The sequence below is a fragment of the Candoia aspera genome, chromosome 6, assembly GCF_035149785.1.
Source record: "Candoia aspera isolate rCanAsp1 chromosome 6, rCanAsp1.hap2, whole genome shotgun sequence".
Taxonomy (NCBI): Eukaryota; Metazoa; Chordata; class Lepidosauria; order Squamata; family Boidae; genus Candoia; species Candoia aspera.
Genome location: NC_086158.1, coordinates 1,516,182 through 1,535,836, shown reverse-complemented (window position 1 = coordinate 1,535,836; position 19,655 = coordinate 1,516,182). Strand labels below are relative to the sequence as shown.

General features: G+C 50.6%; 1 protein-coding gene across 2 annotated transcripts in view; it reads left to right on the top strand.

Annotated features, from left to right (window-relative positions):
• The window catches only part of IL1RAP (interleukin 1 receptor accessory protein), a 65,979-nt gene that overhangs the window by 32,914 nt on the left and 13,410 nt on the right, over positions 1-19,655 (top strand). For both annotated transcript variants that reach the window (XM_063306233.1, XM_063306234.1), the window contains exons 4-9: positions 3,952-4,237; positions 9,121-9,313; positions 11,762-11,930; positions 13,838-13,909; positions 16,901-17,030; positions 17,647-17,795. In XM_063306233.1, the coding sequence (XP_063162303.1) occupies positions 3,952-4,237; positions 9,121-9,313; positions 11,762-11,930; positions 13,838-13,909; positions 16,901-17,030; positions 17,647-17,795 (999 nt within the window). The remainder of the gene's footprint in view (positions 1-3,951; positions 4,238-9,120; positions 9,314-11,761; positions 11,931-13,837; positions 13,910-16,900; positions 17,031-17,646; positions 17,796-19,655) is intronic.

Here is a 19,655-nt window from a genome sequence, read left to right as displayed (position 1 = left end):
GCTGCATTTCCTGCTGCAAAGCCATTTTGCAAAATGCGTGGTTCGTGGTTCCCGGATCTTCAGAGATCCACATAGAAAGCCGGTGCATCAGAACTTCATGCTGAAATCTGAAGTCTTTTTCTTCTGGTCTTCAGCCTTTCAGATGCAGCAGATGCAGGTACTCCTCACTGAACAACCATTCGTTTAGCGATGGTTTGGACTTAGGATGGTAATGAAAAACCAACTTACAACCGGTCCTCAGACTTACAACCATCGCAGCGTCCCTGAGGTCCCATGATTATGATTTGGGTGCTTGGCAACAGGTTCGCATTTATAGCAGTGTCCTGTGGTCATGCGATCACCATTTTTTACCTTCCCAGCTGGCTTCTGGGAAGCAAAATCAATGAGGAGCCGCATGATTCACTTAATAACCATGTGGTTCACTTAACACCCACAGTGATTTGCTTAATGACCGCCACAAAAAAGGTCATAAAATCAGGTTGGATTCACTTAATGACCGCTTCACTTAGCAACTGAAATTCTGGTCCCAATTGTGGTCGTTAAGCAAGGACTACCTGTACATCCAAATGACCATTCTCAGAATTCCCAGCCATCCTGGCCGAGGGGTGGGGGGGGCTTAGGCTTTGTAGCTCCAGCACATCTGGATGGCGCCGTTTTGAGCAAGGAGGACTTGTCCAACTTCACTGGAAAATGGAGCATCAGCTGTTTGCACCCTAGTCCCTCCAGGGAGCCTGCATTGTTGGTTCAAATGCTTAGTTTAGCTCCTGCTTTCGGGGGCTTTTTTTTTTTTTTGGCTTTTGAACCCTACACTGACCAGCCAGGATAGGTTCCCAGAAAAACAATAAACCACAATGTACCTTGCAAGGCTACATGCTGGGTGAATGGAAACTTTAGGTTCTTAGTACAGTATTATGCATACAACTGTCAGGGGTTCTGAATCTCTCACTGCATTTCTTTTCTAGACCAAGGTTGCTCAGCCTTGGCAACTTTAAGAGGGGTGGACTTCCGGAATTCTGGGAGTTGAAGTCCACCCCTCTTAAAGTTGCCACAGTTGAGAAACACTGGGCTAGACTGACCCAAGTGAACTGCTTGGATGGCTCAGGACATGAGACGGGATGAGTGGAAGGTGAAGTTTCCCTTCCACTCTAAGGCCAGGAAATGACTCAGAATCATAACCCAGGAAGATGTTTTTTTGAAAAGTAACTTTCAAATTGTGTTTGACTCCGTGTGACTTCATGGACACATCCAGGGAGTTTTCTTGACAAAAATATGGAGCAGTTTACCATAGTCCTCTTCTGAGATGCTTTTCAATTTACCAGTATTAACTACAGTCGTGGGATTTCCTAGTGGTCTCCCATCCAAGGATGAACCAGCTGTAACTCTGCCTAGTTTTTTGAAATCATCCAGGGTTGCCCAGGGTAGAATCGGGATCCGCCAGTGGGGCTGTGCCAATTCTGTGAAAGACAAAAAAAAAAGCCCCCCCTTTGGGATTTTTAAAGCAGCCCTGTCTTTTTCCGGCTTCACACAGCTGCTCTTCCTGGACAAAAGACGCAGCTGCTCTATGGGCTTCCTGCGTTCCACAGGTCCTTCTCCAAAGGATTCCCGTGTCCTGCAAATGTGGGGAGTGACCTTCAGAAGCAGAGAAGGGGCCCCCACGGAGAGCAGGCACACCACTCTGCAACCTCCTTAAGCAATTATCCCCAGCAGCCTCTTAATTGCTTCCTGAACTTGCTATTTCATTGGAACAAGTTGTTCTTCCCTCCAGTGCTGAGATTATCTATTTAACTAGTGGATTTATGCTTCCCCACCCCAGCCCATTCCTCTTCCTTGCGGTGCCTGAGTACAATTACAGCCCTGTGCAAGTTTGAGGAGGAGGAGGAGGATGACGACAACGACAACAACGACAACCATTTGTTTGAAATGCTGTATTTAGTGGCGGACTGAGTGGGGTGACTATTGTGGAGGATCACAGTCTCTTGCTCCTTTGGGGGCTGTGCAGTCAGAAAAGGGACAGGAAAATTGGGGTGGCGGTGGGAAGGGGGCACCTCGGTTCAGCCCCCTTGCTACAGAGGGAAATCCTGGGGTCCCATTTCCACCAACCTGAACTGTGGTGCTTTATCTGGCAAGCTGGGTGTGAGTCTAAAGCAGTGTTTCTCAACCTCAGCAACGTTAAGATGCATGGACTTCAACTCCCAGAATCCCCCAGCCAGCTTGGCTGGCTGGGGGATTCTGGGAGTTGAAGTCCATGCATCTTAACGTTGCTGAGGTTGAGAAACACTGGTCTAAAGGCTGCAAGTTGCGACTCAGGGTGACCGACAGGAGGGTCATTGACAAGAGGCTTTTTCATGGCGGGTCGATCCCGGTTGTGAGGAAGGGGATGAAACCTCAGGATGTAGATACGGATGAGACCTGAGGAAGAACTTCCGGAGAGGAAGAGCTGTCAATCAGTGGAATAGGCTAGTGCCTGGGGGTGGTTTCTTCCCCTTCAGGGGGTTGGGATTGATGACCTCTGAGATCCCTTCCAGCCCAATGATTTTAAGGGCATTCCTGGGGTTGTATAACATCTTCCCTTCCAGCCTGACACACCCCTCCAGGGTCTCCGGGAGAGACCCCTCACTCTCTGCCCCTCTTCATTTCTTGGCATCTCACCTGCACACAAAGTCCAGCCTCCTCCTGAGGTTGCCGCCTTTCACACGGTTTCTTGTGTGAAATAAGCTCAGGGGAGGGTTGTTTCTGAAAAAATCCCTGCAGTTTTGCTCCAGGCTCACCCCAAGATCTGTCTTTGGCGAAAGCATCCAAAGCAGGGATTGAGGATGCGCTTAGTTGCAGATATGTGTTGCTAATTGTTTTTCTCTGATGTTTTTGGTTGGTTGGCTTGCTGTTTTGGAGGCTTGGAAGAGCATGGAAAAATGAAATAATTTGAAATATGCTGGGGGGGATCAGTCCCCTTTCTCCACGGTGTGCGTTGCTGGGAAAAAGAGCCGTCCCCTTCCTTCCTGGGCAGGTGGCCGCAGTGGTTAAGCAGCCTCCCTGGGTGGGTGTCGGATTTTTCCTTGGCTTTAGGCCACATCTATCCCACTCCCGTGTGTGCTTAGCCCTTGCACTCGACTACGGCCATTTGCATTCCACATCCTGCCTTTCTGAAAAAGGTTCCAAGTGCTGGAGCGCTCAGAGAGTAAAAGGAAGGACTGTGGACATTCTAGGGAGATGTTTTATGGCCTTAAAAATGCATTTTGATGTCTGTTGAATGCCTTTTATGGTTTTCAACTTCACAAGCTTCTGTAAGAGGCGCCAGTTGCAATAAATAGGGAGGGAAGGAGGGGAAGGGGGGGGAAGGGGGAAAATAAAACGATGAGGTTGTTGCCTAGAAACTCAGGCACCCCGAGTTTGGCATGGAGCTGATAAAAATCTAATCCCTGAATTTGGGAGAGAGACTAACTTTGCAAAGTTGCGTTTTTCCCCTTCAAAATATTGATGATTCTGCTTGACCTCTGCGTATTATCTCTAGTGTCAGTTGCCTAGTTCCACCAAACTCAGACACTGGGTTTGCAGATTATCAGGTAAAGCGGTAAGAAAAGGAATCACATTATGTCTTCAGCTCATGTGTGAACCACACTGCATGCCTGTTCGTTCAGGCAATACAAATAGAAGGGCACCTGCTGGGCTTAAACCCTTTGACGGGCATCTGCTTGGAGGATGGAGCTGGTATGAATTTTAGCTTGAATAAGCACAGCACACTTTACTTCCTGAGGCTTTAACCTCACCCTAATCCAAGCTGCCCAACTTCCCAATGAGTAGACTTCAGCTCCCAGAACGCCCCAGCCTGCAGGACCATCGCTCAGAATTCTGGGAGTTGGCCTACCTAGCTGGAAGTCACACAGGTTGGAAGTGGCAGGGATCTGAAGCGGACGACCCGCATTTCATCCTCTTTTTTGGGGGGGGTGTTCCCAGAGCACTGTGAAGACTGGGGGGTCGGCACCACGAAGCACAAGCTGGTGTACAGTGGCGAACCGGCCAAAATCAAATGCCCCATCCTCGAGACTTCCCTGAAGTACAACCAGAGTGCTGCCCACGCGGCCCGCCTGACCCTCATCTGGTACTGGATCGGCCACGGCCAAGACCTGGAGGAACCCATCAACTTCCGGCACCCCGACAACCGCATCAGCAAAGAGAAGGACATGCTGTGGTTCCGGCCCGCGCTGATCAACGACACGGGGAATTACACCTGCATGCTAAGGTACCCTTCGCCAAGTTTCCCTTCTTTTTCTTGTGGGGGGGGGACTTCAGCTTTTCCAGGCCAGACGGGCTGCATCCCCACCCCTGGTTCAAGCCGGTCCCTGAATCCGCCCCTTTCCAGGGTTTGCTACGCCTGCTGCGCCTTGGAGGAACCGAACCAGGTTTGTATAACACGACCAGCCAGGAAAAAAAAATAGCCAAGATTGACACTTGCTGATTTTCCTACGTTGTGCAAATGCAACTGCTCTTCCTGGTCACGGTACGATCGAGTGCGTTGTGTGAACTTGGCGAATGTGTTTGGGGGAGTGTGTGAGCCTGGAACATGTGGGCTGTTTGAAGACCTCTTTTTAAGCAATGGGATATACTGTACCTCCCTCGGGGACTAGGAGAAACATTTTTGGCAGCCTGCAAACCGAATCAGTAGATCAGGGTCAGAGCCAGTCGGAAGGCAGAAGTCGTGCATTAAAGCAACAAGGAAGGAGGTTCAGGTGGAACCTGTACTGTATAGAGCCGAGTTTCTCAACCCTGGCAACTTGAAGATGCGTGGACCTCAACGGTCCACACGTCTTCAAGTTGCCAAGGTTGAGAAACACTGGCTTTCGCTGATCAGAGATCCTTCTGCGATGTTAAAGCAGCTGAGCCATCCCTACCCGGGGCTGCTCTGCTGCCGCAGACCATCTTAGGGCTGAGAACAAAAGAGCATGTTGTTTTTGAGAGTGCAAGCAATGCAGCTTCAGAGAAGATGCAGAGCGCGGGTGAAAAGCAGATGCAAAGATGGAGGCTGCCTGGAAGCTGTGCAGGAAATAGCAGCGGGGTTCTCAGGGTAGTGTGAAAAAAACTCAAGGTGGTGACCAGGTCTGTGCAATCAAAGCACCTGCACTGCACATAAAAACAGGCAGAGCTTCGTGGGTGCCACCTTGACTTTTTTGACCTCCCTTGCATTAGAGAGTGCCACTGAAGAGTCTGGAGTTCTGCTAGCGGGAGGCACGAAAACGGGCGCTTGGGGGAATGATGGAGAGACTGGAATGAGAAAAGACAGATGTTTGCCAAAGAGACTAAGAAATGCTGAGATTAAAAGAGGCAATTTGGAGGGACGTAAAAATGGTTTGGAAAGGGGGTGAAACGGGCGAAGAAGAGCCTCCAGCGGAGCGAATGGAAGTGAAAACGAAGGCTCTGAAGTGACGGGGATGAAGCCGACGTGAGGAAGGAGCATTTGTATGGAAATGAGAGCTGTATGTCGAGGAGTGGAGTTGAAATGAACGCTATAAATTTTAGTGTTCAGGAAAAAACATTGATTAAAAGGAAGCCGTAAATGCGGTGAGAATGTTGCAAAATGGCAAGGCTGCAAGTTAGATGGTGTAATTGGGGTCAGTGTTGATGGCGGCTGCCTTCTGGGGTGGCTGTGTGAGTTATTTAACGCGCACGCGAGGCTGCCCCTGGGCTGGGTGACGGGAAGGGCCCTGGGGACATTCCTCTGTCCCAAGGGAACAAGGGACAGCAGGAGGGCGCGCAAAAAGCGACAGGGAAATTGGTGTGTTAAGCGTGCTGGTGAACGCCTGGCCGAATTCTGCCTGGAAGGGTGCAGGAGGCGGCCGTGGGCAAAATTTGGGAACGGCACTGGGGCTTTACGCCAGAGCTGTGCAGGCTGGGTTCTTGCTCTTAGCAGATCGTTGAGAAATGTACGGGTACGAGAAAATGTATTTATGTATTTGGTGATTTAAGGAGAGCATATGACAGTCTTAATAGTGTTGAACGATGGAAGGTTTGGGATGAATGTGGCGTCGGGATTTGATTGCTGAATGCAGTAAGTCCAGAATAATGGACAGGAAAGCAGGCATGAAAATAAATGGAATAATTAGGAAATGATTTGACACCGAGCAGGGAGTAAAACAAGGGTGCGTGATACTCCCTTGCGGGATAACATGTGGGAGGAATGCTTGGGGATAGCTTAGAGGTGTGCTTCTCAGAGACAGGAATGTGCATGCACTTTTATATGCAGAGAATGCCGTGTTCTTGGCTGAGAACCCAGATGATTTGCAGCAAATGTTAGATTATGTGGACTATGGATCTGAAAATTAACGTTTTGAAGACCAAGGTAATTGTGTTTGACAGAGACTATGGAGTGAATGATTGCGAGTTATGCCCCAATGGCAAAAAATCTAGAGCTGTAGATTAATTTGCGTACCTTGCTAGAATATTTACGTGTAATTATGGGGAAATGGAGGGTGAACATTTAAGATGTGCGGATGCTTGTAGAAAAGTAGCAGGTGGCCTGCCGTGAGCCACGAATGTTTATTGAAAGACGCTAAAGGGGCCGCAGGTAAGAATGTGCTTCCGCCCTCTTTGTATTACGGAGGTGTGTATGTCAGGAGAGACAGACAGGTAAGTTGGGTGGAAATGACGTACGTATAAGTCTGCATGGATAAAAAGAGATTGATTGATTGATTGATTGATTGATTGAGAAATTTGCATGCTCCCCTGAGACACCAGCCAAAGCTGGACAAAGGCTCCCCAGAGCAAAGCTTCCACCTGTTGGTCAAACAGGATCCATGACTCCTGAGAAATCCCAGGCTGCAGACCATTTTCTGGGTGAGCGTGGCCTTGTCCAGAGCTGACCTGAGACCCTAGAAAGGGCCAGATCATTCACTTGAGGACAAGGCTGCCCTCTTCCTGGGATTTTGTCCTCTCCAGTTCTTCACAGGCTTCCAGTCCCCAAGTAAGGGCCTCCTGCATCCCTGGTCTAGCCTGGGGTGACTATGCATACAGTGGCTATTGCCAGTGTACTGAAGAAACCTTACCCATACCTGTTGAATAACTTAAGGAAGAACAGCCAGCTCAGCTGGGCTTCCTGCGTGATCACTGATTGTCCACCCAAGGACTGGAACTCACTGCAAAATGATATTCCCAGTCCTCACAGGTGGTCTAGCGGGATGCCACGGGTGATGGTATCATGGGACCTCTTGATCCTCTTAAACTTCTTGGTGGTCTTTGATACCATCACTCATGGTATCCCTCTAGACCACCTGTGAGGATTGGGGTCATCCGCCAGAGGGACCAATGAAATTTGAGTCCAGGTCTGAACCCTGCCTGAAAGGGATCCAGATAACATCCTTCCTCTAGGACCCTCTGTACCTTCTCTAAAATCTTCTCTCACAAGAGAAGATTGGAGATTGGAGACTGGGCAGAAGTTGTGCGAGGTGGCTGGGTTGAGCGTGGGCTCACCACTGCCTCCTTCAAGGCAGGTGGCACCACCTTGCCCCCAAGAGCCATTAATCACTTAGTGAATCCACTAACGCCGTCTAAGCTGCCTGAAGGAGCCAGACGGGGCCTGGGGCCACAGATGGCCAAGTTCCTGTGACATAGAACCTTCTCCACTTTCTCAAATTCCACTCATGCAGAAGAGTTCTAGGCCATATCACCAGGCATTGGCTCAGTCCTCTCACCAAATTCTGGCCAAGAAGCATCTACCCCGGAGCAAAGTTATCTTCTCCAACATGAAAACCAAGTTCAGCGTGTGACTGCCTACACGTACTGGGCTTTAGGTCACTTTGGGCAAACCCATAATTACTAAAGAGGCAGGAAAATCCTGAGCCCAGTTGGATCCCACACGTAAGACACGGAGACTGAGATCCTGCAGCCCTCATATCCTGGGGGAACTCAGCACCAGCCCAGTTCTGAGGTCCATCAGCTCATGCAGGCCTGCTGGCAAGAACACAGGTGGACGGGGCATCACTGGCAGCAGCCCAAAGCTGGTCATTGTGGAGGACTCTCAAATATTTTTGCACCCTCCCTCCCTGGCCTTGGCCCAGAAGGGGTTGGATATCGGGAACCAGGGAAGATAAATCATGGGCAAAGGGACATCCCCCTTCTCACCCAATCAAGCTTCCACGGTGCAAGCCAAGTCTGCGTGTTTGTCCACCACCTAAGTGTGGATGGGTACGCTCTTAATGTCCTGGCATTAACCAACAGCAGGCTGAGCTGACGGTACCCAGCAACCTGGTCCCTGGGGCCAGGAATGAGGCTGAGGGGCTACAAGCAGGCAGCAGCCCCCAACTGCCAGTCTCCCCTCTCTCGGAAGAGTCGGTCCAGGACCATCCAGCAACATTCCTCCCTCTGCCCATCTCTGCGAGTATTTGTGCCCCACTGCTGCCATCCCACCAAGGCCTCCAATCCACCCCCCATCCCACAAAAAACGTCCACCCCACGCAGCCAAGCAGGGACGGGTGCTGAAAGAGTATGGAGCAAATATTGAAACCTGCCGTCCCTGCGATGGCAGCCCCTTGTTGGGTTTGATCCTGTCGAGAAGATCAGACTGCAAAACCAAACAGTGAAGGGAGAGTGAAGGGGCTGAAGTGAAGGGAAATATGGAGAAAGTCATGGCTGGTTGGAGCTGGGGCGGCTCCAGAAGAGAAAATTGAGAAGTGGAAGGAAAAAAGGTAATGCATCCAGGGGTGGGTGCAGGTGAGGCAGCAAGTATCGTTTGTAAGGAGGGGACAGTGTGGACAGGCAGAAAAAGAGTGAGTGCCGTTGCTGTTTTGGCTCTTTCCTTCTCATTTTCGGACTTCCTGCCTTAAATTCCCTTGACTTCCCATTTCTTGCCCTTTTCCCATGCTCTGCATCGTGTTGCTTACTCTGAAAGGGAATAGCAGGGGGGGGGGTGAGCCTGCTCTCTGTAAATATAACATCTGGAAAAGCCATTCCTGCTAGTTCCCCTCGCAGGGCCTTCTGGCCTGGAATTCCACAGGACTCTTAGGGAGATATTTTGCAGCGCTCCGCTTGCTTTTGTGTAACGGCTGTTCCCGTCGCATGTCTTTGGTCTGGATTTCCATTCTGCATTGTGGTCTGAGCGGTGACGGCCCCTTTGCTTGCCTGCCTTCCTCCCAGAAATACCACCTACTGCAGCAAATTTGCCGTCCCCTTGGAGGTTGTGAGCAAAGACCCCGGCTCCTGCATCAGCCAAGCGGTCAAGCCGGAAGACGTGCTCATGTATTCGGGCGGGGTCAAGCAGAACCTCACCTGCCCAGATGTGGAAAGCTTTTATCCCGCCGGCCTCCAGCCAGCAGTCCGCTGGTTCATGGTGAGTGAGGAAGATCCGGAGGTTGGGTGGGGACTCCGTGGCGGGAGGAGGCCTCCGACTCAGGCTGGTCTGGCGGCGTCTGCAAGACTGGGTGCTCCAGGAAGGTGGGGAACCCAGGGGATTTGGGTCTGCATTGTCAGCTTGGGATATCTATGGCTTTCCAAGGAGTTAGCCAGGGACAGGCCACTTAGCCAAGATCCATTCCTAGCTTCCTCGGTGCTGTCCTGTGGTGGGGAGTCCCAAAGACCTCTTTTCCCAGCCCCTCTGTTGCTTGAACCGGAAAGGGGGGGTCTTTTTCTGCATTCTTGCCCAGGCAAAGCAGATGCGGGCAGGGCCTACTTGCCCCTTCCCAGCCCTAACTTTGTCCCCAGGTTAATCCTGAATGCTGGAGAGTTTTGGAAAGAGAAGCCTTCTCAGGTCTTCCGAGCCCGCCTGCCCCCCCGGTGTCCAGTGGGGCATTGGAGCTGAGCCACTGCCTACTGCTCCATTAATCGAAGGCCAGTTTCTGGCCACCCCCTCATTTCCATCAATGGCAGCAGTTGGACTGCGTCCCTGGCATCGGTTCCCAGATCCGACCCCCAAACAACGCAAAACTAGAGGGGGGATATTTTTCGGGACTTTGGGGGGTTGCAGAGTTTATGGATTAATTGACTTGCTGGGCTTAAATGCCACTCTAGTCACGCTGGCTCTCAAGCACTTAGTCCAAAATGGTAATAAGATTAAAAACAGATGTGTAATGCTGTAACAGTAACGTTTCCCAGGGCTGAGGGACAATTAAACCTATATATAGCTGGTCCCGGGAGAGGCCAGAACAATCCTGAGCTCCCTAAAGCAGCCAGCTCTCAGTGGCTTGAGGACCGGCCAGCAGCCCGGGGTCCATTGTCCACCTCAGGGGAATGCTGGTCCAGAGAAGGGGGGACAGTGATGGAGAAAGCCAGGCATGGGAACCGGTCCTTAGCTTCTGGAGAAGTTGAAACCTGGCATGGCTTGGATCCTTGCGATGCTGGAATCGGAGAAGATGCAGATACTTTGACGTGTGCATCGATCATCAGCGGGTCCAAATGTCCCTCTGCCGTGATGAACAGCCTCTCCGACTCTCTGGCAACCACGACTCGGGCCCTGTTGAAAGCTGTTTGTCTTTTGGGCTGCCCCCCCCGCCCACATTTCTCCCGAGAGCGAAGAGGAATTACCTCATTAGGCTGAAGGGCATCATCCATTAAAATTCAAATCTCAGCCATCTATTAGCCAAACGAAACTGAATCCCAGTGGAAATAAATTTGCAGATGGCAGCTCGTTTATCTGGCTAATAAAACTCTATCAGGAACGGAATAGAGCCTCTGTCTTCGATTGCCCTGCAGAGATGGATGTGACGGGGTAATGCTCACCAGTAATTGTGGCCAAATGGTTCGCAGTGTGAACATTTGGGACCAAGAAGATGCTCCCTTGACCCTTTTCTCTCAGAAATGCCAGAAAAGGCAGCGCAGGAAAGGAGCGGTTTGGCTGGGCTGGGCTGGGCTGGGCTGGGCTGGGCTGGGCTGCCAGAAATATTTTTGCACAAAGACGTGAGGATTTGCTGGCAATCGGGACATCCGAAGCCTGCTCCGTGGCTCTGTTTGCAGCTGCCGGGCTTGGAAGAAGGCTGGTCCAAGCTAGGAACTGAAGCTGGGGTGTCCCAAAATCCTGCCTGTGCCAAGGAAGTCCTCTGAGTGCTGTTAAACTGTTGCTCTCAATTAATTTCCAGTTTGCAACGCAAGGATGACCATGAGATGATAGAGGTGGCTGGGTTGTTGTAGGGAGGGCACTAAACCGTCAAGGTGTCTTTACTAAGGCCAATAAATCATTGATCCGACCGTGTGCTGCATTTGCCTGTTGGGAAGGACTTCAAACCGGGTGCCTTTGCCTTCAAAGGGTGGCAGCTTCTGTTGAACTACAGCCTGGTCCCGGTCCAGCCTTGGTACCATTGTGCTAGGAAAACAGCCTGGGCATCCTGCCAGGCTCAGGGTTGCTTTAAAGGGAAGGGCCTGGTGTGTCTCTAACTCTTGCTCTTAGAGATAAATTTGACAATGACTCCAGAAATTTGGGGGGGCCAAGAATGGCCTTTGGAGAACCTGGGGGCTGCGTTCACTTGAAGGCCTTTATTGGGGTGACTGAATTAACCTGTTTTTACAGAGTTGGGTAATCCCTTGAACCTTCAAGTCATGGGTTAGCTTCGTACCACATCCTAGTCTACATGAAGCTAATCAGAGTCAAATCTGAACAAGCTTCACACCTTGTGGGAAGGCAGCCGTTCAGTCTTTACCTAACCTGGTTCATCCGGCTGTGCGAACGCTGGCCCAGGATCCAACGTGCATGCCTCAGTTTTCTAGCCGACTGCTGCCCTGAAAATCTACCTTGCCCATGAGGCGTGTGTGTGGGACACGTGTGCAATTCTCTCTCTCCCTCCCCCAGAACTGCGACCTCATGAAATATCAGTATTTTGACCGAGTCCCCAATGGCCTCAACCTCACCTTCGGCATTGTCAGCGAGACATACGACGGCGACTACACGTGCATGGCCAGTTACCAGGAGAACGGCCGGGCGTTTGCTCTGACTCGGACTCTGAGAGTCAAGGTGGTAGGTAAGGAGGGTCTAGGAAGAAGCGCGAGGGGGCCAGGTGGGGAAAACAGGGTTTGGGCTGATCACCCAGGACCCCGCCTTGCTCCAGGCCAGCCTCGACCTCCCTCTGGCTCACCGCCCACCTCACCTCAACCGAGAGGCGTGTTCCCATGACTTGACCGTTAGAAGCCAGGTTCTTGGTCTTTAAAAGCCTCTCCTTGCACAAATTGGGGAGGGGCACGTTTTAGGGAGCTGACAGAGTTGGCCTTTCCGATGCCAGTGTCTCGCTTGGCGTGGCAGCACGGTTGGTGGTGAAGCAGCCACGAGAAAGTGGTTTGCCGTAGAAGAAGAGACCGTCACCCTTTGCCTTCCATTGGCTTAGGTGGGCGTGGGGACAGGGATCTACTGGGGGCCCGTAAGCCAAGATCCTGTAGGGCCAGCCAATGCCTGCTAGTTGCCGAAAGTGTGAAAACACCTCTAGTGTTTTCCTGGGCTTGAAATTTGCCTGCTTACCTTTATGGCAAGTTTGAGATGTTGTGTTCCAGCACACACATTTCCTGGAACAATGTGCAATGATGCAAGGAAGGGCCCAGCATTTGCTTTGTTTTGCACTGGGAGCGTGTGGGAGATCATATCTGGGCAGAGAAGCTAGCCTGTCTCCTAATTTGGGAAAAGTGGGCAGGGCGAACAGTAGGGGCCTTGTTATCCTGATGGGTGGACCCCCCTCATTTTTGCAGAAATGCAGTCAATTGTGAGTAATCTGAGATACACCCAGTAAACCTCAGTGGTGCTTGCTCTGCCTTCAAATCCTGATTTGATTTGTTTTTTGCTAAGCCTTTGGTGCAAGTCTCTGCCTGCTTCACCAGCCTGCTGCCCTCTGGCTCCAACACATCTGGAGCATCCCAGCTGGCAGGAAGTTGGTTGTGTCTGGGGGTGTAGTGGCAATTTTGCACCCTTGGGAACTTGTTGCTAAGGTGCGCTGCAGCAATTTATAGCATCAACCACTTTGATAAGCTCAGCCAGGACTTGGCCAATCTAGCCCCCTTGAATGGATGCTTAAAAAACCAGGTTAAATTTTAACAAATGATATTCAAGCAGCAGACGTGTCGTGTTTAGCTTTCTATTAGAAATGCAAATGATCTTGAAAAGAAATGCTATTTAAATTGCTAGTATGGAGTAGGAAGCACACTGGAGAAAACAAAATTCCAGGTTGGGCTTGATTGCTTTTCTTGTTCTCTAATTTCTGCTATTCTTCTTTCATGTTGCAAAGATTGAAAGTTGCCACCTTTTGCACAGAGGAAATATAAGTTTGCCCTGATGCCCTGACAGATAACAGTGATGTTATCAGCCAGCCTATCTATCTATCTATCTATCTATCTATCTATCTATCTATCTATCTATCTATCTATCTATCTATCTATCTATCTATTGCCCTTTATTTCAAAATGGAAGCAAAAACTGGGTTGACTCCTTTCTCTCTTTGTCGTCCCCGCCAACCTTCTTTCCCAAGGAGCTGTTTTTCAGCTGAATTCTTCTGTCCAATATGCCAAATATCATTAATCCCACTATGTAAAATACTACTACTACTACTAATAATAATAATAATTTGGTGTTACGGTATATCCTTATTGTCCTATGACAGTAAGGATGAAACATTTCGGAATTTCCTGTAATGACGCTAGTAATTTTGGGGAACACAGCCTTGATGATGATGATGATGATGATGATGATGATGATTTTTCTTCATCATCATCTCAGAACAAAACAGGGCAGAAATGGTAGGATTTTAATATTTCGTAGGTGTTTTGTATACATTTCTTTAAACAGATGCTCCCACCACCACCACTGATAGTTCAAACAGATTAGCCTGCATAAAGAAATGAATTCCACAAACCTCTTCCTTGCCTTTATTTTTCACTTGGTTTGCAGGGTCACCAAAAAACGCTAAGCCCCCCGTGATCATCTCCCCTACTGAGCGGATCATCTACGAACTCAAACCAGGTAATGATCCAGCCGTGGCCACCTGTTCTTCAGATTCAAAATCCTGGCTGTCAAAGGCTGCCTCCTCCTCATAAAGCTGGGTTGCGAGATAGGGAGTGGACCTTTCTTAACACCTGGGGATGCCTATACAGGTAGTCCTTGCTTAACGACCACAGTTGGGACCGGAATTTTGGTTGCTAAGCAAAGTGGTCATTAAGCAAATCTGGCCTGATTTTACGACCTTTTTGTGGCAGTCGTTAAGCAAATCACCACGGCCATTAAGCAAACCGTGAGGTCGTTAAGCAAATCACACAGTTCCCCATTGATTTTGCTTGCTGGAAGCTGGCAGGGGAGGTCAAAAATGGCAATCACGTGACCACAGGACGCTGCAACAGTCATTAATGTGAACCAGTTGCCAAACACCCAAATTGTTATCACGTGACCACGGGGAGGCTGTGATGATCGTAAGTGTGAGGACTGGTCGTAAGTTGTTTTTTTCAGCACCGTTGTAAGTCTGAACTGTCACTAAACAAATGGTTGTTAAGCGAGGACTCTGTACAGAGTTAGGGGTTTAGGCAGCTTCCAGACAGACTCTTCCTCCACCTCCCTCCCAATGCTGCCCTCCAGCAGTTCTTCTTTTCACAGCTGGAATTGCTGGGGGACTAAATCTGGAATCGGTGGTGGAAAATGCAGGCCTCCAGCCCATCTCCTCATTTCAGGATTATCCTGCATTGACACGATGGACACCTTGACACGGTTGCTACCGCTGGGGTTGAACTGTGGGTGAGCCTGGTGTCTCTGTCTTAAGTAATGAGGCTGCAAGCCACCCTCTGCCGTCAGTTTTCATAGTAGAGTATTCTCTGTTGCAGGAGTCCATCGGACCATTGCTAACCATGCAGGCCCCTTTGGAAAGCCTTCAGCAAGTTAGTCCGCCCCGTTCCAGGCAGAATGTTCCGCTGCTCCACAGCCCTGAACCTCTGGAAAGTCATCCTGAGATTCAGCCTGAAAGAGCCAGACCTGCCAGCCGTGTGTCGCTGGTCCTGCCCAAATGGGTGCATTGCAGATTTTTTGGCTGCTGTGGCTGAGATGAGTTTTCAGAGGGAAATGCTTCCTTCTGTGTTTGCTGCTGCTGGTGGTGATGGTACCACCTAGCCCATGGCAATGACCTCCTGGGCTCTCCATGGAGTTCTTCTAGATCCTGTTGACAGCTTTCCCTGGCTGCAAGCACGGTGGTTCTTTGTGCTGATTTGGGATACCTGGGAAACACTGATGTGGATTAGAGTCCTGACCGTTTAGAGGGTGAGGAACAGGTCATTGATGCTCCTCACAAGCCCCCCACTGTATCTATGACTAGTTGCTTGACCTATTTCTGAATGCCGGTCTACCAGCCTTCTGTGGTGGACCACGTCCAAAATTATTCTGGCTGACAGGTCAGTGGGGTGCAGGTCCTGCCAGCTGGTTACTTGGGGAACCAGGTTTTTCAGTCTTCCAGAAGGTCCATAAATCTGTTCAGAAACAGCTTGAGGGACAAGGTCCATCGTGAGGCCCCTTTGACCAGGCGAGCTGTCACTCTAGAACAATGTTCCTCAACCGTGAAAACTTTTAAGTTGTGTGGACTTCAACTCCCAGAACTCCCCAGCTGGCATCTTTAAGTCCACACCTCTTAAAGTTGCTAAGGTTAAGAAACACTGCTGTAGAAACAGGAAAGTGGCCGAGCCCTCCATGCCCAGCCCCTGTTCACACGGATCTTGTCCCACCATCCTTTAAGGGCCACGACTGGAGGTGACTTTTCTTGCTGGCTGGCGATACTGGGTGGTAGAGGAAATGAAGCCAGGGAAATCCTCCAGGCGTTGCCCTTAAAGTATCCCACAGTAAAGCTATAAGGGTAACACCATTGGTGGGACTCATAACTAAGGCAGATTATAGCTTCTCTTCCAGAACAGAGCATAATTTTGGAACGCGCATGAACATGACTGTAATAAAAAGCTGAGCAGACAAATGCAGCCCCAAGCCCCAAATTACAATTTTAGAAACCCTTCTCATGCCGTACCTTTATAATTTTTTTCCTGTAGCTCAAGTGTATAGCCATGTAGCATTTTCCTCTGAGTGTCAATGTCAGTAGGAAGAGGTTCTGGGGGAAAAAACTGCTTCAGCACCTGGCTGGCTAGTTGTGCCCTCTGCAGGTGTCCGCCTGGTCCAAGGACCCTATTTCCATAATCAGAGCAACTCTTGTGCTGCAGGGAAGCCCTGCTCCCACAACAATCCTGCTGGGAGTCTGTTTGGGCATGGTGGTTAGGGATGCAGCTTCTGCCTGCCAGAAGGGCGATGTTTAGGAGAAGACCTTCATCCACAGGAGCTTCTGAAGCTGACTCTACAGTAGACTCCCTCAACTGGATGCCTGGGTTAGGAACTGCAACATGCTGGATGGTGTGATGGTATGTGGGAAAGACCTTGGGAGACAAGGGGAAGAGATGCTAGGGAAGGGTCAGATGAGAGAGGGCAGAGCCCACAGCTGGATAATGGGGAGGGCAAGGGGCTCAGAAGGGACCCTCCCCATCTTCTCGGGCTGTAAAGGAGATGGTGGGAGATTTGTACTTTCAGACTTGCAAGATTCTGTCAATGTAGCCTTACAATAAAGTAGAATTAGATCATCTGGTTGTGTTTCCTGTCTGGTCCACCTGATAAAGCTGACATCAGTCTTGCAAGTCTGAAAGTACATCTCTCCCCCTGTCTCCTTTACAGCCCGAGAAACTAGGGAGGGTCCCTTCTGAGCCTCTTGCCCCGCCCACTATCCAGCTGCGGGTTCTGCCCTCTCTCATCTGGCCCTTCCCTCGGCAGCGTCTCTTCTCCCTGTCTCCTAAGGTCATTCCCACATGCCATTACAACGGGGATGATGGCTGGGGCAGTCCCAACACCCATGCCAGGCTGGTCTAAGAGGAGATCTTGCAGCACATGGTTCTTGTTCTGTGTGGGCCTTGTGAGTAATAACCTTCCTGGTCTTTCCCATGCTAGGAGAAGAACTCTTTCTCCATTGCGAGGTCACTTTTACATTCCTGAAGGACTCGCCCCAGGACGTCTGGTGGGTGGTTGATGGAGGACCCCCGCAAGAGGTCCCCGACTTCATTTTCAACACATCCTGCATGTAAGAGTCAAGGATTGTCCGGCTGGCTAAAAGGGGCACGTCGTGGCTTCGTCCAGGAAGGGACTGAGGTTCTCAGTGGTGTATGGGAAACGTGCAGCTAAAATTGGGGGATGGAGTGTGCTGCTTGGGAGGGGATTTTGTTCCTACACCAGAGGGCGAGTGGTGCAAGACCCTCATGCTTCCCCAGTCCAGCCCAGCCTACCTCACAGTGTTGCTGTAGAGACAACCCTGAAGAAAGGCATGGCATGCATAAATGATCTAAAGGCCTTTAAGTGGCAGACACCAGGCTTTCAGACTGATCCCAAGTTGCATGCTCCTCAACTATGCCCTGCACCCTGGCCAGTAGGGTGGGGTGACACTTCAGCCTGAGCTGGCCTTCCCAGCGCCCAGAGGAGATGAAACAAGGGGAGTGTTGGGCTTTGGCAGCCTTTCGGCACCCCTGGTGAGGAGCAGTGGGCTCCAGGGGAAGGAGGAGGGGAGGATGGAGCAACCCAACCCCCCGGCCTCTGCTCCCAGCATGGCCCCAGGCCAGCTGCAAGAGGAGGACAGTCACAAGTTTTTTGCTGGTGGACAAAGCCTCTATTTCCGTTTTCTTTCTCTTCTTGGCCTTTTCTAGGGAAACCCCCTTACCGATCGGAGGCACAGCCATCCAAAGGACTCTGATCGTGCCCCGCCTGACAAAGGCGGATTTGAAACGCAATTACTCTTGCTTTGCCAGTAACAACAAAGGCACCGTTCATGCCCAGGCGATCGTGAGGATGAAACGTAAGAAAGCCGGAAGTGACTGCTGGCCTTTCCGGAAACCCTGTGGCCTTGGTCCATGCAGGGAAGGAGCTGGGTGTGTGTGTGTGTTACTTTCTGTTTTCAGGACTTCTGCTCTGCTACAAATGTCCACAAGGGGAGGAAACTTGTTCTCCTGCTTCCTCCAGCAGAAAGGGCTCCCCGAAGAGGAAGGGAGGGAAGGAGCCAAGTTCAGACACAAGTAAAGCCTGGCTTTGCCTCCTGAAAGGGGTTTTAGCACAGCCTCGCCTGAGTCAGCGCCTTTCAATCCGTGGGGTTTCCACTTCACGTTGGCTCTGAATTATGAGAGCCTAAAGCCGACATATCTGCACAGCCCCCGCCGGGGAATACTGTTTCTGCATGAGAAACCCTTTTGGCTGCCGGCGTACATAAAACTCACACAGGAGTTCCAGGGGCGCATTTATGATGAGGTTGAGTGCAGCTGGGTTTTAATCCCTCTAGAAGATTGTGGATTTATTGTTTCATCTTGGTTCTTTTAGATTGTCTGTTTTTAGTGGGTTTGTGCCCTGCCCGGGGAATACTGCTGAGAAGTCTGGAGATTTAAGAAATAAATAAATGGAATGGCCAGGTTTTGTTTGCCTGTATACACCAGAAATTGCAACCTTGCTTGACCTAACAAGAAACAGGTGGCCTGTGAGACGCCCAACCAGAACTTGTCCTGTGCTGCTGAACACCAGTTAGGGAAGTGGGCCCCTATCCAGCCTACAAGTCCTTTGAAACCATTTGTTGATGGATTTAGGAGTTTAGGAAAGCATTTTGGAGTTTCCCAGCTTTGATTCCCTCCCATCAAGCATCACCGGTCGCTCTTCTTGATATTTTTGGAAAGGAAACGTTTAGGCAATGCTTAGATGATGGTTTTTTAGCTACCTAAGATGCCTGGAATACCTCAAAATGCGGCGGCCTGCATGGTTTTGCGCAAGCCTAGCTTTGCGCATGTGCCATCTCTCTTGTGGGAGCTGCATCGGTTGCCGATTTGCTTCTGGGTCCAATTCAAGGCACTGGTTATCCCCTTGAAAGCTCTACCTGGCGTGGGGCTGGGCTGTTTGCAGACCACCTTTCCCCAGTCACATCCACCTGGCCCACCAGAGAGGGGAGGTGCAGTATGTTACAGGTCCCCCCCATTTAGGAGGTCTGTCTAGTGGGACTGAGAAGTGCCTTCTCTGTGGTGGCTCCCTCCCTGTGGAACATCATCCCTGCGGAGATAAGACTGGCCCCCAGCTTAATACTCTTCCAGAAGGCCCTGAAGACATGGTTTTGCCAGTGGGCCTGGGGACCCCAGGTTGATGCGGGGCCCATCAAGTGGTTTGTGTGACTGTATTGTTGCTGCCAGGGGGGTGGGGGTGCGGTGGGTTTTGTATTTGGGGTTTTATTTTTGTAAGCCGCCCGGAGTCACTGTGAGGGAGCTGGGCGGCTATATAAATCTCTTTAATAAATGAATAAAATAAACACCTGTCCAGCTGGCTGACTAACAGGCAGCGGACAGTAAACAAGGTGCAGGTTGAAATGGAGGAAGCTCTCTTGATGCTTCTTGCTAACTGTTCTTCAGTACCTGAACTCAGGTGCTGAAGAATTAGCTTAGCTGGCAAAGAAGACCTGCAGTGGGGCGCAGGGGGAAGGGGAAGTGCTCCAAGGGAATGGCAGCATTGGCATCAGTGACCACAGACGCTGGTTTTGACCTCAGAAGTAGCCAGAGAATGCCCACGGAGGCCATGCACTAGAGCAGGCTTCCAGGCTGGCTCAGCCATCATAACAATAACCCCATTGGCGTATAGGGCCACCAAAGCAAGACCAGAGTGGACTTTGTGGGCCGTCCTGGACGATTTC